General features: G+C 38.2%; 1 protein-coding gene across 2 annotated transcripts in view; it reads right to left on the bottom strand.

Annotated features, from left to right (window-relative positions):
• Positions 1 to 26122, bottom strand: part of DENND4A (DENN domain containing 4A) — a 113747-nt gene that overhangs the window by 53121 nt on the left and 34504 nt on the right. For both annotated transcript variants that reach the window (XM_054042763.1, XM_054042764.1), the window contains 6 exons: positions 15602 to 15931; positions 14631 to 14880; positions 7150 to 7219; positions 5065 to 5234; positions 4035 to 4276; positions 887 to 953 (listed from right to left, as the gene is read on the bottom strand). In XM_054042763.1, the coding sequence (XP_053898738.1) occupies positions 887 to 953; positions 4035 to 4276; positions 5065 to 5234; positions 7150 to 7219; positions 14631 to 14880; positions 15602 to 15909 (1107 nt within the window). In that variant the 5' untranslated portion in view covers positions 15910 to 15931. The remainder of the gene's footprint in view (positions 1 to 886; positions 954 to 4034; positions 4277 to 5064; positions 5235 to 7149; positions 7220 to 14630; positions 14881 to 15601; positions 15932 to 26122) is intronic.

The raw sequence follows: 26122 nt of genomic DNA, 5'->3' as shown, positions 1-26122 counted from the left end.
AAGGTAACCCTGGATAGAAACACCTAGAAGTGGAATAGTACAGCTCCAGGGTTTGGTAACCTAGGTGCCAACCTGAGACGCCAACTTCAGATTCAAGCTTTCCCTTTGATGGTGCTGACGGAGCTTGGGGTGGAGTGGAGGCAGCACGTGGAGCTAGGAGCTGGAGGTCGCCGCTTCCCAGGAGCCAGGTAAGGAGTCTGCCCCAGACCCGCCCCCCTCCCAGCACCCACGGAGCCCTACCCCCCAAGTTTTAGTCAGGGGTATATAGTAAAAGTTATGGACAGGTCACGGGCCATGAATTTTTGTTTACTGCCCGTGACCCTGTCCATGACTTTTACTAAAAATATCTGTGACTAAAACGTAGCCTTAGTTGTAAGTTTCATAAATTGTGCCTCTTGAATGTGCATAACTCTTGTATGCATCAGTGGGAACCATACACATGCAGGGGGCAGAATAAGGCCCTTTGAAAAAAAAGTAGTCATGAAGAACATACTCCAGAGGTCTAGCCTACAGATCTCACTTTTGTTTAAGCTGAATAAAATAAAAAGAAGAAAATATTTCAAGAACTATGAGAGACTTGCATAGCCGTCCTGGCTTTCTGCAATTTATCCCTTAACTAGCACGTAGGGTTTTTTTGTGTTTTTAAAGTACAAAATCAAATATGCCTCATGAAATATAATGCCTAAGAAAATATTTTATTATAGTCCTAAATTAAACTGGAAACATGCAACATCAATTATTTCTAAGTGTGAAATATTTGTGAATTTGGCTGTAGATGTTTCTTTTTTATATGAATATTTAAAGAAAACTGTACTATATTTTCACATACAAGCAGCCGTATAAAATGACCAATACTGTAGATAGGCAAGGAAGATTTTAAACTTACCTGAACTAAAATTCTTGGTCTCTGAGGGGATGGAAAAGGAACTTTGTGCATAAAATGTGAAATATGTCTGAAGAAAAAGAAAATACTAACTTTAAACATAATAGAAATCACTATTTGAAAACTTTGTGAAATGCTGTACATCACTCAAGTGCTTATTGCAGGCAACATGAAAAGTGGCCATATAAAATGGCACAATCTTGCTCAGTACATTGGCTCCCTGAATATATTCAGTCATATTTGCTTATTTGAATGATGAACATAAATTGTTGATATTTATTACTCTTGTTAGTACTACAGAGCCAACAGAGTGAAGTAGATTCAATTTAGGTTCTTATATCCTGATCATTGAAGTATTTGAACACCTTTATGCAATGAAAACTCTTGTATTAATTCCTTCTTGTGAATCAACTCACCTGGTTATAAAATTCCAACCAAAGAACCACTCTCTTACACTTGTGCAAGCCCACTGAAGGCAATGGGATTACACAAGCATCACAGAGGATGTAATTTGGCCTTCAGAACCTATATTGCTGATGTTAGTGTGCAAGATGACAGCAACTCAGGGCATCTTTCAGACTCCAGGATTGAGTTTGCAAGCTGGCAGTTACAAAAATCTTTCCAGTTGTAAACTACAAATATTTGATCTTGAAATCTATATTGTCATTTTTATACCGTCACTTTTCAGAGACTATCATAGAGTTGCCAACCTTCCAGGAATGTCCTGGAATCTCCAGGAATTAAGATTAATCTTTAATTAAAGATGTCATGTGATGAAACCTCCAGGAATACGTCCAACCAAAATTGGCAACCCTAGAAACTAGCTAGATTTCAGTGTCATAGTTTTAGTCTGTTTACTTTGTTAAAACCATTTGCAAATGATTCTTGCACAATAACATTAGGTAAAACCATGAGGTTAATGAACTTCTGCTTATTTTCAAGCTTTCAGACACAAATTGTACCTAAAGATCAGTGACAGAAAAAAAAAAAAAAAAGTAGGACATTGTCCTGTCAAATGCATGACTATAAATCTATTAATTTTTTTAAACTGTAAATTTTTTTTAAACTTTGCAATCCTGGAAATTGTTCAAAATGGAAATAGAAAATTCTGAAAGCTTATAAGAGTTATGTATTTCACAAAAATACTTGGAATTTTCAGATTAATTGGTCTCCATATTGCACATGAAACTAAAGCATATACTGTACTGAGATTTCCTATTATTATTAGCAATGGGAGAGCTTCATCAGTGTTATTCTCAGAGGCTAACACAAAGAAATGGATTTTGGCATAAAAAGGCTGCTTTTAAACTGCTACAGGGCTTTCTCTCTGATTCAGCAAACAGACAGGACCTTCTGTCCAAAAGGGGGCCCGACCTTTGCAGAACAGTAGGAAATACTTTAGCTACTAGGGCCCCATAAGACTGATGGGTGACTCCTGTTAGGTTTAGTGTGTATTTAAATCTGTTTGTTATGTTTTCTCTGTAATGATTTTACTTTAAGAATAAATGTATTTGCTTAGAAAGAGCTGTGTGGTAACTTGTAAGAGCTGGCAAAACTGTTAATAGCTCTCTTAGAGAAAGCGAAGCACAGGTACTGGCCTATAGGTAAACTGGCTTGCTGGGGATATCACAGTGTAGACATGGAGCTGTGCATCCTTAAAAGCCCCAGTCAGGAAGGAGAGAGACATGGGTCTCCACCCAAGACAGAAACCACCCAAGCGGGTGCCCTCAAGGAACCACGGAGGGGGAATACAAGTGCAGTTACCCTAAACTGTGAGAACTATATTTACGTTAAGAATTTTATAAAATTACATTGAAGTTTAATTGAAAAAAAAAAAATGGTGCATATACAGGCACAGATTTTAAAGATACTTGAATTGCTCTGCTCAGCATTGCAACACCCGACTGACTGAGGGGCTCATAAGTTCTATTTTCAAAACTGACTTACGCCATTAGGAGCTGAAGAGACTTGAGTGCCTAAGTCACTTTTGAAAATAGAACTTAAGAACTTAAGTCAGTTGGATGTTGCAATGCTGAGAGAAACAGTGTCTAAATACCTTTAAAAAATCTGAGAGACAAGGCAGGTGAGGTAATCTCTTTTATTGGACCTACTTCTCTTGGTGAGAGAGACAAGGTCTTGAAAGCTTGGTCCAAAAAAAAGAGATTACCTCACCCACCTTGTCTGTCTAATATCCAAGGACTCACATAGCTACAACTACACTCCATTTAAAAGAACAAAGAAGGTCTCAGCTTCGATATTTTCTGTTGTGCTGTAAACTTTGCCTAGCCTAAAAGCGTCTCCTTCAGGTATGCCTACATTATAGAGCCCATGTTAGCCTATGATGGCTATGTCAGCATAGCCATGCTGGCATAGCTTCCTACTGCGATGCAGCCTGCACTGACAGGAGTTTTTCTGTCAGTGTAGGAACACCACCTCCCCAAAAGATATTAGCTACATCAAAAGAAGCCCTCCTGCCATTGACATAGATATGTCTACATTGGAGATTGTCAGAACCGTTATGTCAGTCAGGGGTGGTTTTTTCACACCAATTACCAATGCGGCTACAGTAACATAACTTAAGTGTAGATCAAGGCTTAATCTTCATTCAGATTATAGATATTACTATTATTAGGTATAGGGAGTCATTACACTTTAAACAGCTAAGGATTATTCTCACTTGTGTTAGAATTGAGTTTGACAGATTACTCATTCCAAAGGGCCAAAGATATTATAAAACTAACTCCTTTATCCTCCTAAACATGCACATGTGAATAAGCATTTTTATAATCTTTTTGACCAACTGTATCTGACAATAGCACAAAGGGTTTATAATCTTTGTTCTCCTAAACAAAATGTTTAAAGATCCTGGAGCCACTTAGACAATCTTAAAAAGAAATGAATGGCTTAAGTGGTACGTAGATAGGAGATAAAATACATTTTAAAAACAAAAAGAGGTTTTTAAAGAAAGAGTACATCAAAGAGATACATTTATCATGGGAAAAATGAGCATTTGATTCACCATAATAGCAGAATTGAGAATTAAACACAAAATACTTTAATATAACAAAAAGTCTAATCAATTATCGAAGAAACATGGAAAATTCACAACAACTTGAATTATCAGCAAGAATTCTTCTGTGAAATAACTTACTTCTCAATAGGGAGGACATGAGGACCAGAGATGGAATAACGATAAAGAAAGGTAAGAAACTTCTTGAAAGCATCAAAAAAAGGCCAGTGAGAGAGCAGACAAATGCATTTGTTAGTCTGAACTGTTTTGGAGTTATCTGACTTTCCATCTCCAGTAGTTGCTAACCCTAACTGAGATTTCTGTTTTTCTGTGAGATTCTCCTCAGGATATGGTTCATAGAATTGAATAGCAGCACCATATACCTGCAAAAAATAATATATTTGATTACAGCTACGTACATCTGCCTAAATCTTTAAAGCAAGCCAACATATCCTAAAGTTGCAAGCAAATCAAGAGTATTCTATAGTGTGATAAATTGGACATATGTATCTTCTGAAATTTCTTTAAAAATATTCTTATGATCACATATGAACCAGACCCTTTTAAATGAATTTAAAAAAACAAATATAAAGCCATATATGAAAAGGCAAAGTTAAAAACTGTTCTTAGGGTACACAAGGAAATAATGATACAGAGTACAGCTGTCTCTGTCACTGACATTTAAGCTACCTTTTGGGCTGCTCTATAAGCAACTCAAAGTAGTAGACACAACTCTTCAATAAAGCCCTCCTGAAATCCATCTTATATTATGTGTCACATACAATATGAAAATCCTGGCTGCATCCATGCAAATTTACTTTACTCTCCTTTAGATTTCTGTTTTCACACACTAATGTAATTGAAAAAGGGGGAGGAAGGGAATTTTGTTTTAGGGGCGGATCCAGAACCCATTGAAGTCAACAGAAAGACCCACTGTTGTCTTTAATAGTCTTTCAGTCAAGCTCTTAAAGAACAGGATTCAAGTTTTTTTTAGTTATCTGGGTGAATGTCTTTTATTATCACTCTAACAAATGTCAAATTGTGTAACAAAATGTTTTACTGATGTAGTTTTCTTGTGCTTATAATCGGTTACTTTTCTGAACATTAACTATACAAGGTTATTAAAAAGAAAAGTCACAAAATTTAATATTTGTTAATTTTTTTCCAATACCTTTTCAGCCGAAGCTCCAGTTAGTACAAATGTAGAAAAAACTGGAAGGGGGTATTTACTGTTAGATGGCCAACACTCAATAGATGCACCCATGGGTAGACAAAAAAGAGGCACTGATTCTGGTAATGGGAATGACTCGTAGTCTTCTTCAGGATATCTGCATATTAAACCTATTAAAACAATTGTTAAAAAGGCAGTTACAGAACAAATCCTATGTTAGAAGTGTGTGAATGTGTGTATATATGAACGGATTTCACACTAACACATTAATTATATAAAAGTACAAATTCACGTCAGGAGATCTAGAAGAAGTTTCAAAATGTCAGGCCTAGCGTATGATTATCAGGTTAACAGCACAGTTCCAAAGAACAGGAATCACATGGCTAAGCACAATATTATGAATTATTTGATTCTCTAGGTACTACACAGTAAACAATCTTATTAATTTATTTTTCCATACCTACAGGCTTAAGTACATTTTCATCTATAAATATTATACAATTTTTATCACAAATATCAATGAACAAATTAAATTTCAGATCCACAAAGAAAAAAAAAACCTGAATGTGATGAATAAAGGTAATAAGTCTTTGAATAAAAGTTAGTCTTCTAGTAAGATTTAACAATGTGTTTAAAAAAATATATAGGGAAGAAAACTTTAATGGTAATTATATTACCTTTATATAAACTTTAATGGTAATTAAAAGCCAGAGAGCTCTTCAGGGGACATAAATGGGAATAGCTCCACTGACTTCAATAAAGTCATGCTGATCAACACTAGCTGAGGATCTCACTCTAAGTTTTTAAGATATATGAGACTAACCATTTTTATTTCTAGCTACAACTTCAAAATACATCAAGTTCTAGAGCAAAGGTTTTTCAGCCTGGGGGTTCTGAACAGGTGTCAGGGAGTTGCAACCACCTGTCCTTTCCCTATTACTAGACAGTTGGGAGCGTTTGGGGGTCACAGTATGGAAACAATTGAGAACTGGTGTTCTAGAGAAACATGAAACCCTATGATACAAGGCTAGTCTCAGGAAGTATAATGCACTGTAAATTAGCAAAGAATATTTTCCTTCAATCAAATTTAACAGGAAAGCATTTGTGTTTTATATATACAAAAAATCTGTGTAAATTTATTACTAGAGGCACAAAAATGTATCTTTTTTTTTTACATTAGTAAGTACCTATTAGCCAGAGCCCTAACCTACGCTAGCATATGTGGGGCATATTCTTACCACATCCCGGTAAAAACACAAATGCATTTAAGACCTAGTTCTGCATGGTGAAAATCACTCCCATCTAATGCTGACTTCAGTGGGAAACAAGGATGCTTATCCCCATGCATCATCAGGCCCTCAGTGAATTATATTTCCTCCCCAAAAATTTTTTGAAGTTTCAAAATATGGTATAATTAAACAGATCTCAAGCCAGTTGACCTTTAGGGCACTACATAAGCCTCTTCTATTCCCTTCAACTTCTGCCACAGGCAGTGTGAATGTGAAAGAAATATTTCAGAATTGAGTTCATTTATTCTGATATTGTCAAAAAGTCTTGGTATATGCACTCAGGGTTACAGCAGGAGGGGTTCATGACAAAATGAAAAATCAACTATGTTTTATTAAATAAAATTACAAGACTATTACAAAACATCAGGTGAAATCTTGACCTCACTAAGTCAATGGGAGTTATGCCATTGATTTCCATGGGACCTGGTTTTAAACCCAAAAGGTAATTACAGTACCTTTGCCATATTCTGCAATAGAAATGGGAATTTACAGTAAGACTGAGAGCACTACAATGAATTAAAAAGAAACACACAAAAAGATGACTAAGCTTATATTTAAATACAGATTTTTTTAAAATGAAAGACATAATGGTACAAGACAGTAGTCTGGATTTTTTTTTTTTTTTAAATTAGAAAGCTCTTTGGGTCAGAGGCTTATTATATTTTTTACAATGCCAAAGACAATGCCTGTATTTAGAGAAATAATTCCCAGACAAAACTCTGTCAAGATGAAGGTATAGCTGAGTGTACATATCAGTAACTTAAAAGAGCAACAAAGCTATAAAATAATTACTCACCAGCTTTATATGATATGGTATTGGTTTTTGCCACAGACTTTTTGTAACATAGGTATACTGCTGAGCCCCACTGTAAAAAACAACACCAAAAAAATCAACACATTCTTATTGATTTACTTGACAAGGTGTAAAAAAAAGAAATGAAACAGAGAAAAGAACTAGTTTAGGGAAGGACTCCTCACAACTCGTTATCTTTCATAGAGTCATGTGGTAGGAACACAGGAATTACCATATTAGATCAGACCCAAGGTCCATCTAATCCAGTATTCCATTTCTGACAGTGGCCAGTAGCAGACAATTTAGAGGAAGGTGTAAGAACCACACAGGAGCACATGTGAGATAATTTGCCCCTCATTTTAGGTCTCCTCCTAGCTCTTATAGTTAGAAATTGGCTTAAGGGTCAAAGCATGAGGTTTAATACTCCTTCCTAATTTTGTTTAGCATTAACTATAAAACTCTAGATATTCTTGGTACCCAGACGCATGTCTGATCCCTTTTGCTAAACTCTTGGCTTCAATTATGCTATTTTACTCACACTGACAGTCATGCTGATTTCAGTGGGAACTACTCACATGAGTCAGTATAATAGCATGATTTGACCCATAAAGTAATAGATTTTTCTCTGCTAGCTTTTCCACTAATCATGTTGACGCATAGTCTTAACAGGCTTGCTCCACTTAACCTGTAATTTCACACTCTGTGAAACATTTTCAGCACAAATGTCATAATATTTTACGATTTTCAAACAACACTAGTTCTCTTGTTGGTAGTGATTTTTAAGCCACAATAATTATAACTTTTCACTTAAAGGAAAGTGTTTTCATGCCCCAACTCCTAAATGGGAAGGTCTTAGAAATAAGAGCCAGGTCTGCTAATGAATGTATGCAGAACATAGAAAATCTTCCAGGGAGGAAAGGGAGGACGCATGCAAGTTAGCTCACTGGACATTTAAGTGTCAACTACGCAAAGTCGACAGAGTGACTTTGGTAGAACTAAAGGAGCAATTTTAAAATATCTGTTCTTTAATAAATTTCAGTCGATAAGGCAACATTGAGAATTAAAGGGACAATCAATTAAAAAAAACCCAGAAGTAATGTTTTTAAAAATCTGCTACTGTTAAAAGTAATACCAATAAATTACTTTAGCACAGAGATCAGAAAAAATGTCTGATTTTTCGGGGTTTTTTTTTGCATATAATAACATTCAGTGTACAGAGTCAATATTATTTGCCTGTTTGTGTGGGTTTTCCCCCCCCAAACAGCAGTAGAGAAGAGAAACTGAAAAAAACAAACAAAAAAAAACAAACAAACAAAAAGGAACAGGAAATCTCGGTAAAACCACAAAAATTGGCAATGGGCTCAGAGAAACTACTTTTAAACTCGAAACTGACAAGATTTCAAGTTGACAGTGTCCCTTTAATACCAAGTACAGGTCTGTCTCCTCTTACGCAGGGGTTCCGTTCCGCGGTTAGCGTGTAAAACGAAAACTGTTTATAGTCAAAATTCCATTGAGTTCAATGGCGGGCGGAATTGCACGCACTACAGGTATAGTAATAAAATTGTTATTTTTCTCTTATTTTTTGTTTTTGCCGACCACGTAAAGTTGAAATCGTGCATGTTAAATGCGCGTAAGATGCAACAGACCTGTATGCATGTTTTCCGCCATTATTACTTGACCCTACATGCTGATTATTCACAATACAAAGAAAGCCACATTATACTCAAATTTTAGCAGTCATCTTTCCTGTTACATATTCATTGGTCCATGTTTAAGACTGTAATATTGTATCTGTAATATGGGCGCTGGTACCCAGTATTTCCTCAATCAAGAAACTAATACTCACCTCCTCTAATAGGAGTGGAAAGTCCGGTCTTACACAGATGTGTAACCATCAGCTCTTTCAGAATCAACTGCTTTTAAGTATTTCTTTGCTGTCATACCAACATATATCATGCAGGGCAACAGCAGGATCACAATGTGAAACAAAGGTCACATTTAAAAATAATAAAAAGCCTTTCAGCACATGAAACCCCATCTTTATGTGCCTATCCAATCTGCATGCTCAAACATGGATTTTCATATATGCAAAATTTAGAGGCATAATTTTACATTGCATTTTTGAAAACCTGATCACAGCATTCTGTCTTCAGAGTAAAGAGTGGATACAGCATACAACAAAACCCAGTATGTTTGGCTCTTACACACCTGCTGGAGCTGTTTCTGCACTGTTAGCTACTATTTAAGGGCCTGAGCCTATGCCCAATTGAAATGAATGCCAAAATGTCCACTGATGGGAGCAGGATCAAGCCCTGAACATCAACCTACATGAAGCCTGAGGGCTTGTTTACATGGCCCAGCAAAGTGTGATAGAGGGTTGTGATTTGTAAAACGCACTACCGCACTGCACTCTAATTGCCTTGCGTACACCCTGCTGGCACGCTCTAAAAGCCACTTAGTTTCTATTAATGTTGTCCTGTTTGAAATGGGACTACGTGAACACGAACTAGGTATCTTTTAGAAGGCACCAGCAAAGTGCTGGGCAGAGATGGCGTTCACCTTTCGAGGAGAGGGAAGACCCTATTCGGACACAGACTGGCTAACCTAGTGAGGAGGGCTTTAAACTAGGTTCGACGGGGACAGGTGAGCAAAGCCCACAGGTAAGTGGGGAACATGGAGACCGGGGAAATGAGTCGGAAACAAGAGGGAGTGTGGGCTATATTGGCAGAGAGAAAGGAGAGTCAGGAAAAAACTGGGAGGAAAGATCAAACCAGTATTTTAGATGCCTATATACAAATGCGAGAAGTATGGGGAATAAGCAGGAAGAACTGGAAGTGCTAATAAATAAATACAACTATGACATTGTTGGCATCACTGAAACTTGGTGGGATAATACACATGATTGGAATGTTGGTGTGGATGGGTACAGCTTGCTCAGGAAGGATAGACAGGGGAAAAAGGGAGGAGGTGTTGCCTTATATATTAAAAATGTACACACTTGGACAGAGGTAGAGATGGACATAGGAGACGGAAGTGTTGAGAGTCTCTGGGTTAGGCTTAAAGGGGCAAAAAACAAGGGAGATGTCATGCTAGGCGTCTACTACAGGCCACCTAACCAGGTGGAAGAGGTGGATGAGGCTTTTTTCAAGCAACTAACAAAATCATCCAAAGCCCAAGACTTGGTGGTGATGGGGGACTTCAACTATCCGGATATATGTTGGGAAAATAACACAGCGGGGAACAGACTATCCAACAAATTCTTGGACTGCATTGGAGACAACTTTTTATTTCAGAAGGTTGAAAAAGCTACTAGGGGGGAAGCTGTTCTAGACTTGATTTTAACAAATAGGGAGGAACTCGTTGAGAATGTGAAAGTAGAAGGCAGCCTGGGTGAAAGTGATCATGAAATCATAGAGTTTGCAATTCTAAGGAAGGGTAGAAGGGAGAACAGCAAAATAGAGACAATGGATTTCAGGAAGGCAGATTTTGGGAAGCTCAGAGAGCTGATAGGTAAGGTCCCATGGGAATCAAGACTGAGGGGAAAAACAACTGAGGAGAGTTGGCAGTTTTTCAAAGGGACACTATTAAGGGCCCAAAAGCAAGCTATTCCGCTGGTTAGGAAAGATAGAAAATGTGGCAAAAGACCACCTTGGCTTAACCACGAGATCTTGCACGATCTAAAAAATAAAAAGGAGTCATATAAAAAATGGAAACTAGGACAGATTACAAAGGATGAATATAGGCAAACAACACAGGAATGCAGGGGCAAGATTAGAAAGGCAAAGGCACAAAATGAGCTCAAACTAGCTACGGGAATAAAAGGAAACAAGAAGACTTTTTATCAATACATTAGAAGCAAGAGGAAGACCAAAGACAGGGTAGGCCCACTGCTTAGTGAAGAGGGAGAAACAGTAACAGGAAACTTGGAAATGGCAGAGATGCTTAATGACTTCTTTGTTTCGGTCTTCACCGAGAAGTCTGAAGGAATGCCTAACATAGTGAATGCTAATGGGAAGGGGGTAGGTTTAGCGGATAAAATAAAAAAAGAACAAGTTAAAAATCACTTAGAAAAGTTAGATGCCTGCAAGTCACCCGGGCCTGATGAAATGCATCCTAGAATACTCAAGGAGCTAATAGAGGAGGTATCTGAGCCTCTAGCTATTATCTTTGGAAAGTCATGGGAGACGGGAGAGATTCCAGAAGACTGGAAAAGGGCAAATATAGTGCCCATCTATAAAAAGGGAACTAAAAACAACCCAGGTAACTACAGACCAGTTAGTTTAACTTCTGTGCCAGGGAAGATAATGGAGCAAGTAATTAAGGAAATCATCTGCCAACACTTGGAAGGTGGTAAGGTGATAGGGAATAGCCAGCATGGATTTGTGAAGAACAAATCATGTCAAACCAATCTGATAGCTTTCTTTGATAGGATAACGAGCCTTGTGGATAAGGGTGAAGCGGTGGATGTGGTATACCTAGACTTTAGTAAGGCATTTGATACGGTCTCGCATGATATTCTTATCGATAAACTAGGCAAATACAAATTAGATGGGGCTACTATAAGGTGGGTGCATAACTGGCTGGATAATCGTACTCAGAGAGTTGTTATTAATGGTTCCCAATCCTGCTGGAAAGGCGTAACGAGTGGAGTACCGCAGGGGTCTGTTTTGGGACCGGCTCTGTTCAATATCTTCATCAACGACTTAGATATTGGCATAGAAAGTACGCTTATTAAGTTTGCGGATGATACCAAACTGGGAGGGATTGCAACTACTTTGGAGGACAGGGTCATAATTCAAAATGATCTGGACAAATTGGAGAAATGGTCTGAGTTAAACAGGATGAAGTTTAACAAAGACAAATGCAAAGTGCTCCACTTAGGAAGGAAAAATCAATTTCACACATACAGAATGGGAAAAGACTGTCTAGGAAGGAGTACGGCAGAAAGGGATCTAGGGGTTATAGTGGACCACAAGCTAAATATGAGTCAACAGTGTGATGCTGTTGCAAACAAAGCAAACATGATTCTGGGATGCATTAACAGGTGTGTTGTGAGCAAGACACGAGAAGTCATTCTTCCGCTCTACTCTGCTCTGGTTAGGCCTCAGCTGGAGTATTGTGTCCAGTTCTGGGCGCCGCATTTTAAAAAAGATGTGGAGAAACTGGAAAGGGTCCAAAGAAGAGCAACAAGAATGATTAAAGGTCTTGAGAACATGACCTATGAAGGAAGGCTGAAAGAATTGGGTTTGTTTAGTTTGGAAAAGAGAAGACTGAGAGGGGACATGATAGCAGTTTTCAGGTATCTAAAAGGGTGTCATAAGGAGGAGGGAGAGAACTTGTTCACCTTAGCCTCTAAGGATAGAACCAGAAACAATGGGTTTAAACTGCAGCAAGGGAGGTCTAGATTGGACATTAGGAAAAAGTTCCTAACTGTCAGGGTGGTTAAACACTGGAACAAATTGCCTAGGGAGGTTGTGGAATCTCCGTCTCTGGAGATATTTAAGGGTAGGTTAGATAAATGTCTACTAGGGATGGTCTAGGCAGTATTTGGTCCTGCCATGCGGGCAGGGGACTGGACTCGATGACCTCTCGAGGTCCCTTCCAGTCCTAGAATCTATGAATCTATGAATCTATGAAAGTCTACACGGGGCAGTTAGAGACCAACACACTACAAATCAGATGCCTGGCGCTGTGTAGACAAGCCATTAGAAAGTTCTCACGTGGAAAAAAAAGAAGGAAAATTGCCTGACCACAAGCCACAACATGAAACAGTAGACTAAGCAGCATAATGACTTAGACTCAGAAAGTTAACAGTCTGCTGACAGTTTATTAATTTAAGCTTCAAATAGTTATCAACTATCATAACAGCAGTGTTTCTCTTCTAATCCAGAAACTGAGTGTCATTCTTTGAAGCAGCTGCCCCAAAAAGGATCAAACACTGCTCAGAGAGACTATACCTCTGCAACATTAAGCAATAAATAAGCTTATCTTTTATTAAAGAGACACTGTCAAAGTTGGCATGCCCAGAATGAACTATTTTTCTTTTTTGTAAAGTCCACGAAATTGTTTTTTCTCTTTACTACTATCCAGAACATACACCACATACAAGATCCCCTCCAAATCAAAATAATTATAAATAAATATATCAATAGCTATCTTTACACCATGCATATCACTGTAGTGTCTGAGTGCCTTTCTGCACAATAAACTAACAATAATAACGTAATAGTAACATATACCAAACAGTATTCAGTCTGCAAGTTAAATAAAAAAAAAGTATGCAGCTGTTTAGCTGAGTAACAGAGATTAATAGATATAGAAGCAGTATGCTTTCATCCCTTTACAAGTTCCACATTCACCACTTGCTTTATCCACACAGTCACAAACTTTGGCATTCTTTTATGAAGACACTGTCAAATTTTCACTCATCTCAGGAACAGAAGATTTACTGAACAACTTTTTAATTTTGCCAAGCTGCAGTTTAAATATTAAATTAAAATATAACCATAATATTGGCGTGCTCACCAACATTATGCCAGACTTAGACATCAGTTAGCATCTACAGAGAAAGGTGGCTGGCATCCATGACCAGAACCATGAATATATAATACATAATCTCCTTTTTTTAATTCAGCTAGTGACTTTTTTCTTCTTAAATATTTGTAAACTGGCAGAAATAAAGACTCAATTCAGTTCTTGAATTGATTAATGAATCCTGTCTTATTTAGGTAATTAAACAGAGCCTCTACCAAAATGGGGATCAAAACTGCTAATAAAAGTTTTCCAACACGGTTATTGCTAGCAGTAGTCTAACATGGAACTATGTGGAACAAGATTTTCTTCTGAGCATAGTGCTAGTGAAACTGCTAGAGAAGCTACCTCCACTATCTACTCACCCCTTATGTAGTCTATAGCATAGTTTTGTAATATGGTTAAAACACAGTTCTCAGAGTTAGAAATCCCATTCTACTTTGAGGGTGGGTCACTGTGTTGGAAATCTCACTACATACCTCCATGTCTGCACATGGCTATACAGTTGTACATGACTGTACCCTAAGGCCTGACCTAAAGCCTACTGAAATCAACATACTCCTCTACCCCAATATAACGCGACCCGATATAACACGAATTCGGATATAACGCGGTATAGCAGCGCTCCGGGGGGGGGGGGAGGGGGGTCTGCGCACTCCGGTGGATCAAAGCAAGTTTGATATAATGCCGTTTCACCTATAACACGGTAAGATTTTTGGCTCCCGAGGACAGTGTTATATCGAGGTAAAGGTGTATATAATCCAGCATTTTTAGACATTCCCACATAGGGACAAAGGAAATGTTACCCCCTTCCAAAAACACCTTTTAATTACTTGCTAGAGGTAAATCAGTTCAATTATTCACCAGTGTCTCTCAAAGATTCTTGGTATAAATTCTCTATAAACATTAAAGCGTTAAATGTTAACTGAACAAATCCAAACATGTAATCTTACCATACTGTTATTAAGATTCTTGTCAACCTTGCAGAATGTATGTGGAGGGCTCTCTCCCTTACTCGGTATAATTATACATATATCTGTGACAGCCAAGGTGTTTTGGGTCATATTTTCGGAGGCTCTTCGGTAAGTGATGTATACTCTTTGTGATGAGGCACTGCCACTAATGTTTGCAGGACGACCCGATGGAGTGGCTTGAATGATTTCACAGCCCTGTATTAATCTCTCTTTCCCATCATATAAAACCCTATATTAAAAAAAAAAATATCAAAGGGCAAAAGTAATTGTTTAAACACAGTGAAGACTGATCCAGAACTGTAATTTAAGACTATATGTTTAAGAACAAATCCTGTCCTGCCTCTGATCAGAATATATTTTCACTGAAAAGTAAAGCTACTTCATTTCACATTATATAAAAACATGTTCCAACAGGAAACTTCCATTCTGATGCTAGATTCCCATTTTCTTTGTGTATAATTACTCTTTAATGTGTATTCACATGCAGTTTTCAACCACTAAAAGCCTCCTAAGCTGTAGCTAGAGCTCTCATTATTGTATCTGTGCTCATAATTCAACAAATCACTATTCCTGACATATGGGAGGGAACCATCGCCCAGTGGTTTGCACACAGGTGTCAAGACTTCTTTGGTTCTATTTTCAACTCTATTACTGCTTTATGTGATACCCTGGGCACATCACTTAGCTTGTGCCTCATTCATGTAGAAAATGAGATATGATGTTTACCTATCTAAAGAACATGTTGTTCTTCTACAGTAGAGGCCAGATCTAAACCCAACTGAAGTCAACAGGACCCCTTCCTTTGAGGGCTTTGGATCAGGTCTTATATGTGTAAATACATCAAGTTCTTAGTATTGCATGTATTTTTGTAAAACGTGTACTATGTTTGTTAATCGTTGGTACCACTTAAAATTACTCGAATCAATAGCACTAATAAAAAAATTACTCACCCCAGATCAGTAAGTGGAGGCTTGTCCCTTCCTCTCCTGTAGCAAAGGAATATCTGTGGACCCACAAGACTCCCATTATTGAGATCTGCTGATAGTCCTGATGGAGTAACATCTATGCATTTATATCCCTGAGGCACTTCCTCCCCCAGAGATTTAATAATTACTGTCACATCAGTGATGGGTTCTTTTGGTTTAGCTATTTTATGGCAAGCATCATTGAAGTGGATTTCTTCTTCTAGTGGTTTTGAAATATCTGTCAATCCTGCTACAACAAAGTAGTCAGCAACACGAGCGCCTTTGTCTTCCATCTTCCATCACAGAAAGTTATATCTGGTAAGTAATAAATATAGATACGTTTTTGGAAATAGAAAATTCTCAAATATGTAAGAAAAGCACATTAAGCAATAAAAACCATCACTATAACTATATAGTTAAAAAAAAATCAAAAAGTTTGCATCATAATATGAACTACAAGCCACAATATGGAGTATACTAAAAAGAGACACCCACACCTAAAATTAACTGCTGTAACATTTTTCATTTCTAATTACCAGTTTGCAACACTTAAGAATTCTCACATTTTGTCTGTACTGATTTTTGGCTCATACTATTTGACACAGATTTTTATCTTTCTAAAGGAAAGGAGAACTCATATGGCCTCCTTTTGTTATTTACATACTAGTGTATCAGCATCATCAGCGAAAGCAAGAATGTGCAGTTTGGGAATAGCTCGTTAGTTAAATCTCGCTGTAGAGCCAAATGTCAGTGCTCGCATATTTCGCATATGCTCACATATTTCAATATGTATCACAAAAGTGGATTTATTTTTGTATAATCTTAGTCAATTAATTTACTTTTTAAATATATATACACATGGGCAGGAAATGTCCTCCATATTCTAAACATAGTAGGTTATATTATGTTTGAAGTCATATCACCTTGCACCATGAGCTCATCAGATCTTACAACATAACCAGGATTAAGGCCAGACCTGCAAGGAATATTTTGGTGTCCTAATAACTGGTACCAATTCAATAAATGATACAGCTCCCTTGGGTCTGTATTCACACAGAGTATCCAGAATACAACTAGATTTACTGTGCAGCTGGAGAGGTGAGCCTTTGGATGACATGTAAAACCAAGAACCTGAACATCTAGTCCCTTCAACAATCAAATGATCAGTATAGAAAAAAATAAAAAAAAAATAAAAAATCACATGGAATTTTTCGTAACAGTGGGGGATGCTAATCCTGCTGTTCTGGCCAGATCCCAGTTTGGGAAATTATAGTCTATCTACCTAAACTACCCCATTATATCAATTGAATAAGGAAATCTTCACATCCAATCCTAATTTGTTTTGCATAGTATTATTGTGCAGTGTTTAAATAGCTGTCATTTTCTACCCTAGGGCGGGTGAATTTTAGTGCAGGATGAAGTGATCCCTGCAAGATGAAAGGATAGCCTTGAAATTAAGTCCGGGGACTAGATGTCTAGAGCAGGGGTAGGCAACCTATGGCATGCGTGCTGAAGGCGGCACGTGAACTGATTTTCAGTGGCACTCACACTGCCCGGGTCCTGGTCCTGGTCACGGTCCGGGGGGCGGGAGGGCGCTCTGCATTTTAATTTAATTTTAAATGAAGCTTCTTAAACATTTTAAAAACCTTATTTACTTTATATACAACAATAGTTTAGTTCTATATTATAGACTTCTAGAAAGAAACCTTCTAAGAACGTTACAATGTATTACTGGCACGCGAAACGTTAAATTAGAGCGAATAAATGAAGACTCGGCACACCACTTCTGAAAGGTTGCCGACTCCTGGTCTAGAGATTTAGGTTCTAGTCCCAGCTTTATGCCATAGACTCCTAAATGACCTTGGGCAAGTCATCTAACCTCTCTGTGTCTCATTGTCTCTATCTGCAAAATAAAGATAATGATACTGTGTAATGCAGGGGTCGGCAAGCGGCTCGCCAGGGCAAGCACCCTGGCGGGCCGGGCCAGTTTTATTTACCTGCTGACGCGGCAGGTTCGGCCGATCGCGGCCCCCACTGGCTGCGATTCGCCGTCCCGAGCCAATGGGGGCGGCGCGGGCGAGCGATGTGCTGGCTGCGGCTTCTCACTGGGGTGCTTACCCTGGCGAGCCGTGTGCCAAACGTTGCTGACCCCTGGTGTAATGGGTCATTATGGACCATTACCATAAACCTTTGGAAAACTGCCTAAAAATCACGTATCAAAGTCACACTAGAAGCCACCCAATCCATGCTGAAACCTTGCCAAAGCTTGTTTCAAGAACTAGACATCTGTCACTTTGTTCTGGGGCTGTGAGGGGAGGCATGTTCTGAAATTACTCAAGGTCCTCTTGTTTTTGAGCTATCTGTGTCAGAAATAGCACTGGAAGACCCTGTAAGGGACTGCTGTGAAGAACCTAGCAGTAGACCATGGAACAGCATTGGTCTTCTGTTTATTTCTGTCAGTTTTGTTTTGATTGCTTTGTGGCTGTTTTTTCTTTTGCTTTTCATTATTTTCTGCTCCAGGTTACGGGTATCAAGCCTCACATCATGGTATTATTGAGTCTTACTCACAAACCTTAGCTAGTCCTAAATTTGTTTTGCTTGGTCATCTAGCATTGGAAAGGAGGGAGAGAGGAGAGAGAAGTGAGACGACTCTGTCCAAAGTGGAGACTGTACCTTTGATCCATAACAGGAAAACCACCCCCATCATCCACCTGACCAGAAGAGAAATTCAAATTTTGTTTTCCTTCTCCCATCATCTTTTCCGTGTTCGGGTGGAGTAAATGACTTGACCTATTTATAAAGTTGCACGTAAACTGAGAATCTTTTGGTTGTATGCAATGTTGTTGTAGCCATGTTGGAAGAGCTCTGCATAAGCGCGAAAGATACTACTTCGCCCCTTTCTCTCTCTAATCTTTTGGTTGTAATTTCCATAGTTTAAGATGAGGGTTGTGAAACAAAGTTGGCTGTAACTTGCAATTTTTCCTGCATACTGAGTAAATGAAGTAAAAGAGTTTAAAGTCACGCACGGTTACTGAGAAACTAATGCCCACAAGTGCAATAAAGAATCTTGAGATACGGCACTCGTAGTAGAGTGCAATAGTTACATCTAACTAAGCCTTAAAGTACCTAGACAGATATTGACCTATATCAGAGAATAAACATCTTTTTTATTTAGTTCAACCGTCAGGACTAATTTGATCAAAATAAATCAGGGTTCTGGTATAAAATAGAATCAGGAGAATAAGAGAGAAGGTATTGCTAACAAGATATATATGAAAGTAATGACTCTATAAACTCAGAACCTGATGCTGAAGGAATACATCTGAGGACTTACAAGTTCAACAATAATGTAATATGTGCTGTATCTGATGCCCTCGATAAAACCAGCACAGGCTAGCTACAGTACTTAGAGAGATAAGGCGATTTAACACAGTGTCTCTAACCTAATTTAATTTCCAAACACTAATATTTTGCAGTTATGCAAATTCAAATAAAGTACTGTACATATTGTGATACTATCATCCTCTATAAAACTTCCCTACTGTATATTAAATATTAACAGAGAAGAAAACTCTCTCCTTTTACCAAGCAGCTGCCACTCTGAACCAATGAATGAATGATCACAACATTTTTTAGGATACAGTACACAAACATCTGTTACTATCAGCATAAAAACATACAAAAGAGCTTATGCAGTTGCCTAAAAATATCAAATCATTTTTGAGAGTGCACTGAGAAACGTATCAAGAGGAAAATGCATGCTTCATAATAGAGATCACAAAGTAATAGTGGTCAAAGACAGTCCACCAGGTAAATAATAGAAAGGATTTCTTGAAGAACAAAGAGGAGCAAAAGGGTTACACTGAATGAGGCAGGGGCCCTGTGGTGGAAAAAATAGTATGTGATCATGAATTAATGTAAGTAATGTGATCATGTAATTAATGCATATGCACAAAGGGGACATATTTAAAGTTGCACAGGACTTAATTCTGGCATTTTCTACCTTTTGAGTGCTTGACCTTGCAACCTTAACAGCCTTTTAACATTTGGGGGGGAGGGTGTTGTGTGTGTAATATTACACATAGTTTGTAATGCATTTTGAGATTTAAGGTGCTAAATGATATGTATGCTATACAAGGCTATTAATAAGCCAATAAAATCTCATCAGCATGTCACAGTAAATTGGTGCTGCTGGATAGACTAGAATGAAGCTACATAGCACCTCATAGGCAACACATTAGACTTAGGTTACGTAGCAAAGAACATCTCCCTAAATTTATATTCCAGTGTGCATAGAATTCTGGCAGGCTGCTTCCCCAGATGCAAGACTCCTACACTGTGCAGGAGTGTGGCTATCCAGAAAGGAAAACTGCAGGATGGCTGTGTGAAGATGGGAGAACAGGCAGTTGTCAAACAGGCAAAAGCACACGAGGAGAGAAGGGGGAAGTGGCTGCTATCCAGGACACACACATTCACACATGCTCATTAAATAATACAAATGACTGTTTTTCCTGCAATGTATATTATAAAGCATTTTTTAAAATTCAATAAAGAATACAGAAATAAATGTTATTCTTTAAGCTCAATCAACACTTAAACGTAGTATAAAATTAGCATAGCTGCTGTGTTGAATAATCAGTTAAGCAGAAAAATGGAGGACACTTTCTACTATGATCATCAGTTTAATAAAAAAGAGTCAATTTTTAGTTAAAAGTAGTATATACGTTTGTGAAAGGTCTTTAATTTGGATAGGCTGGGAAGTGTCACTCAAGCTATTATCAATACAAAACAGAATTGAAATAGCACTTCCCAAGGATTTTATGAAAATGTGGTGGTAAGCGTGGTCAAAGCACTGACCTGAGGATGTGGGCCTGTCTTATATAAGGGATTTTTTTTTTTTTTTTTTTAAATGTATATTTAAGACACAGACATTTATCAATGTTCTCCTACCTATGCTTGACTCTATATTTATATTGCCATTTAGCATGCAGGGGGTTCTTGCCTAGAGCATCTCTCTGAGCATTCTACAGCCACTGAAATTCTCACCCAGAGCATCCCCCTAGAATGCTGTTGGTACTTGCAGGAGTCAAACCAAGGATTCAAGTCAGGGAAGTTGGGCCTCATAAGAGGATGCTGTGAAGATCACACCTATGGTCATGGTCACTTGGGATGCAGGTTGTTCCAAGAGAATATTTTATTAATCATGTTTCTTATGGTAGTGCCTAAAGGCCAACCAAGAATGGGTCCCCGTTAGACACTGTACAGAGTAAGAGAGACCCATGCCCTGAAGAGCTTACAATCTAACTAGATAAGAGCCACACAGGGTGGGGGGAAGGGCTATACCACACAAGTAAAGTAAACAATGTGTGATGGAAAATGGCATGTTAGTGCAACAATTTTTGGGGGGGAAGTGAGGTTAGATAAGAGGAGATCAGCTAAATGGAAAGAAAAGTGAAGGGAGAGAGAGGACATTGAAAGGAAGGGAGAGAGAGGGACAAGGCAGGAGAGAAGAGGATGAAGGGGCAGGTTGGAGTGAAGGTGAGGTGAAGAGACTCTGATGGAAGAGGAGTGGAAGCGTTGGAGCAGACAGCCAATCAGCATAGGGCAGAGACAGCCCAGTCAAAACTGAAGAAAGTTCTCCATATCTAAGACCAAAAGGTGTTCTCTGCCTGCTGCTGCCCCTACTGGCTGGAGTCTATGTCTGGCTCCTTGCCACAGTTTTCCCCCACAAAGCCACATTTTTGAGAAGCCACCACCTGGGTCCTAGTGCTTGCAAACTCAAAGTCTCTGCTGCAAAGTTCTGGGTCCAGAGGGGTGGCCCTGGCAGAGCCGCATTTTATCCCCTCTGCCTCTAGCCCAACAGTACATGCTTTGGCTTCTTCTGCCCATGTAAGCTGGAGTCTCTGTCTGGTTCCTCTCAACAGTTTTCCATGCCAAGGCTTATCTCCCCCCTCCCCTACCTACACCTAGTATAGTGTGAATTTATTTCCCCCATTCAGAACAAGTAGCATATAAGACTCATTGAGACGTCTGTAATTTATCTGCAACTTTTGGAAAATTAAGGCTGTGGGGGTGCCCCCTAAATTGGGTGGGATCCTTCCCTGCACAAGTGAGACCTTTGAGACTTTAGCTGCTACCACTGAACCTAGTGGCCAAATTGAAAATTGTGGATCTTCGTAAATGTTAGGGATATTTTTCATTCATATTTTGTTTTTACGAAGTTGGGAAGGATAGTGACCCCACACCATACAACCATTTTTGGGGCGAGCAGAAAGGAATGCTGAAAATGTACTTCAGGAGACTGAATAAAACTAGCACAAAACTAGATTTTGAACTGAAATGTAATGCTTGCTAGAGAGCTAGATTTCTGAGTTCCGCAAATTTTACATTTACATTATTTTATGGCCTTCTTCTGTCACCTTCAATAGCAATTTGTAGTGCTCATTTATAGTGGAAGTATTGAAATGTTGCTTTATCATATCAAATAACATACACACTATGATTGTTAAAACTACAAATAAGAAACCATACACATACACAGAATACGCATGTACAGATGGTAATGTGTTGTAGATATCCCCTTCTAACATCTAAGCATCACATTTATTTCACTTAAGATCCTTCTGTAGAGTCATTTCAGCACTATGTTATATTCAAAAAACTATCAGCTCCAAGGAGAGGTGCTGGCAATGAGATGTTACATATAAATATGTGATCAAATTAATTGCGCTCCTACTCACTGAACACTAGGTTCATTATAAATTACGTCTTAACACATCTGTGAAGCTAAACATCTCTTTCTATTTTATTGATGCTCTGCCCAAAATCTAAGAATCCCCTAACCAAATTAGTAGCATACATTTAATCCCAGACAGACAGATTCAAAAAGGCAGAGGCAAACAGCTACCCATTTATAATACACATTTTCTATATAAATCTTTTCCATGTCAAGGCTTATCTTAACCCTCCCCACACACATACTGTATGCCTAGTATAGCCTGAATTTATTTCCCCAGGTCAGCACAAGTCTCGATGATTCTTATATGCTACTTCTGTCATTTAACTGCAACTTTTGGAAAGTTAAAAAAATAAGTTTAAGTGATGCTACCGCTCCCCTTAAGATCTTTATTTTTCTTGATACAAAGCCTTGCAGCTATTAAATATATGATAAAACAAAAAATAGGTCAAAAGTTAATTCAGTGGTTGATTATTCAAACAGATTCTTATACTTATAGATTTGCTGAGAAGGATTCAAATGCAGTTTTTGATGTAATGAGATTACATGAATTGTACACTTCAGTCCTCAAAAAGGGGAGAGAAAGGGGTAATACTCAGGTAATGCAGAGTAAACAGTCCTTGTGCAAATATAGTACACACACAGATTAATCTGAACAACTGTAACAATATAGCTAACAGAGTAATGAACATTTCTATAGCAACTTTCATGCCAAATGACTCCAAAGTACTTTATAACTATACACATACGATACCATTCTGCAAGTAGATCCCATGGAGGGAAGAAACAAGGTACAGCACACCACACTGCACAACACTTGTGGATATGAGCACATTGAGACAAAGCTCTTATGAAGAAAGCCATATGGTCTTAATGTAACCGGTTACAGAGCTCTCTGGAGGTAACTATGGGTTTCCACTCCATTCATGTAGCCTCTAAAGCTTGAAAACAGGCCTTAAATTATACAGATTTGGGATATTTTCCTTTTTAATTTTTTTTTTTTTAAAGAATAGAGCCCTATCAGAGGTTCGACACATATACCTAAGAGTGTACCGATATAGCTTCTTTTTAAGGTAAGGAAACACTAATTGTGACAGGTGAGAACAACAAAAGGCGATATTCCCTAGTGCTTAATACCCTGCTTTACTTTTTAAAGTAATCTATTTTTAGATTAACGCATAAAGAATTTTTTTATTTTATAGTTAAAAAGCAAACACTATTTCTCAAACAAAAAGCAGCAATATTATTATGGACCTGATGGCAATTATGCAAAAGGAAGAGTCTTGAAAAGATAAGACATTTTAAGACTCATTAAATGTATGTATCTTATTTTAGTGCTGAATAAAGAAACCAGGCTACCATGTGTATGGCGTGAAACATTCTGAGGTTATAAACAGATGCTTAGAGGCGTAGGACAGCATAATAGACATACTTTTTCAGCCTTCAGAGGGGTAGCCGTGTTAGTCTGAATCTGTAAAAAGCAACAGAGGGTCCTGTGGCACCTTTGAGACTAACAGAAGTACTGGGAGCATAAGCTTTCGTGGGTAAGAACCTCACTTCTTCAGATGCAAGAGAAAGCTTATGCTCCCAGTACTTCTGTTAGTCTCAAAGGTGCCACAGGACCCTCTGTTGCTTTTTTCAGCCTTAATGACCAGGAACTTAACAACTGGAAAAAGTAATTTTAAAAAAATCATGTAGTTTCAGAAGCTGCCAGTAAAGAATGGCAAATGGCAAAACACTACTACAATACCCATCATACAGAAAAAGCTGACCCTTTTAAGACAAGTGAAATATCACTGGGATTACAACGTACTGCACACATACTAGTTTCACCATTACACTTCCAATAAAGGCAAGATGTGGTTTTCTGTTGTTTTTTAGAACTGTCTGCAGCTTCCATTCAAACAAAATGAAAAGAAAAATCACAAACAAAACAGTGGAATTAGTGGGTATCTAGACAGCATGCTGGCCCTTAAACCAGTTTATGTACATTCTCAAGTAAGAAATTAAGAAAAATGTTCACCAACTAATCGATCTTCAGTAACAAACATATTTAATAGTTTAAGTGATCCCACTGATCTTGCAAGATCATCTTTTAATCTTTCTGTCCTGATTCCCCTTCCTGCCTGCATTTTCCTTTGAGAATATTCAACAGCTTGTTATTAACTAAATTTTCCTGTTAGGGTCCAAGTGGTATTTGTCTCTGCTAACTATGTCTGAAGTAGAAGAGGTTTTCTTTGTTTGCCTAGCTGTACAGTGATGCTCTACCAAAGAACAGGGAATAAAAATCTCCATTAGCAAGTAGGAAACTTTCTCTGCAAAACATGGAAGACTACATAGTCAGTTTCTGCATAATTTACACTTTAATTTAGCAAAAAAACAAACAAACCACACAAACAATTTTAAGGCCAAAGTTCTCAGGCATATTCACTAATACTGCAGTCTTAAAAAAGAAAAAAAATCTTCAGTTTGGATACCCAAAAATTGAAAAACACAAAAGAAGGCAGTGACTGCTTTTGGAAATTTGTCTGCAAGCTTCTAGTAGCTCTCGAGCCCTCCAAAGAGGAACCAAATGCAATATTTCCTTCCTAAGCATGTAAACAGAATACTTCAGGGCCTTTACTGCTACTCATAACTTTGCCAAGCAGCAGGAGAGTGAAATTAACAAGAACTGATCAGTTTCACTGTGGCCATTCAGAACTATTTATGGGAAGTAAGATTGTCATGAATCATGTCACTATGCACTGCAACTTGGTGAAACTATGAGGAACTCCAGTTATTCAAAGCAAAGAACCCCAACTCTCCTGTGGCAAAAAAGAGACACAGAGTGAGAGGTAGAGTACTAAAGGCCCCATACAAATAATCCCTTGTCAGCAGCCATAAGATTCTGGGAGTGGATGGGTCATTACACAAAGTAAAACCTATTTCCCCATGCTATTTTCCCCCCCTCTTCCCCCTACTGTTACTCAGCTGTTGGAAATGGGCCATCCTGATTATCACTACAAAAGTTTTTTTTCCCCTCCTGCTGATAACTGATTACTCTTGTTATAGTAAGCATGGCAACACCCATTTTTCATGTCCTCTGTGTATATACATCTTCCTACTGTATTTTCCACAGCATGCATATGATGAAGTGGGTTTTAGCCCACAAAAGCTTATGCTCAAATAAATTTGTTAGTCTCTAAGGTGCCACAAGTACTCCTCATTCTTTTTGGAAAAAACGCGTATCAGAGACTCTCCTCACTTGCTGCCCCCCCCCCCAAAGTTACAGAAGAAGTGGAGCTTCAAACTTATTAGCCAGTGTTATCCAGGGACCAATGTTATCCAGGAACCAGAATAGCAGTGTGATAGAAATATCATCAACCTCTCCCATCTGGCTACCCATTCTGTTTTCTAGCAATGCTCTCACACACTGTGCTGTCTTCACTGCTATTGTTATCCATGCTTGATGGATTCAAGCTCATTTGAGTAGGCTAGCCCATGCACAACTTCTGCTGTGTAGACATAACTGTAATTTGATTTCACTTCTTTCACTGTCTTCTGATATCCCAAATGCTCTTTCATCCTATTTGGGAATTTTCTATCTTCCTCTCTGAAGTGTTTTTTTGCACTTATTTTAAAATGAAAGTGTGTTTCAGAAACTGTTTCTGTAGTTGGATAGCCATTCACAGTCTTTGTTTAATCCTGATCTGATAGTGTCAAATTTGCAAATGAACTGGAGCTCAGCAGTTTCTCTACATAGCAGAGGGGCATTGCTGGCATATGATGGC

Source organism: Malaclemys terrapin, chromosome 10 (genome assembly GCF_027887155.1).
Source record: "Malaclemys terrapin pileata isolate rMalTer1 chromosome 10, rMalTer1.hap1, whole genome shotgun sequence".
Classification (NCBI taxonomy): Eukaryota; Metazoa; Chordata; order Testudines; family Emydidae; genus Malaclemys; species Malaclemys terrapin.
Note: the sequence above shows the minus strand (reverse complement) of the source record. Positions and strands in the feature narration are given on the sequence as shown.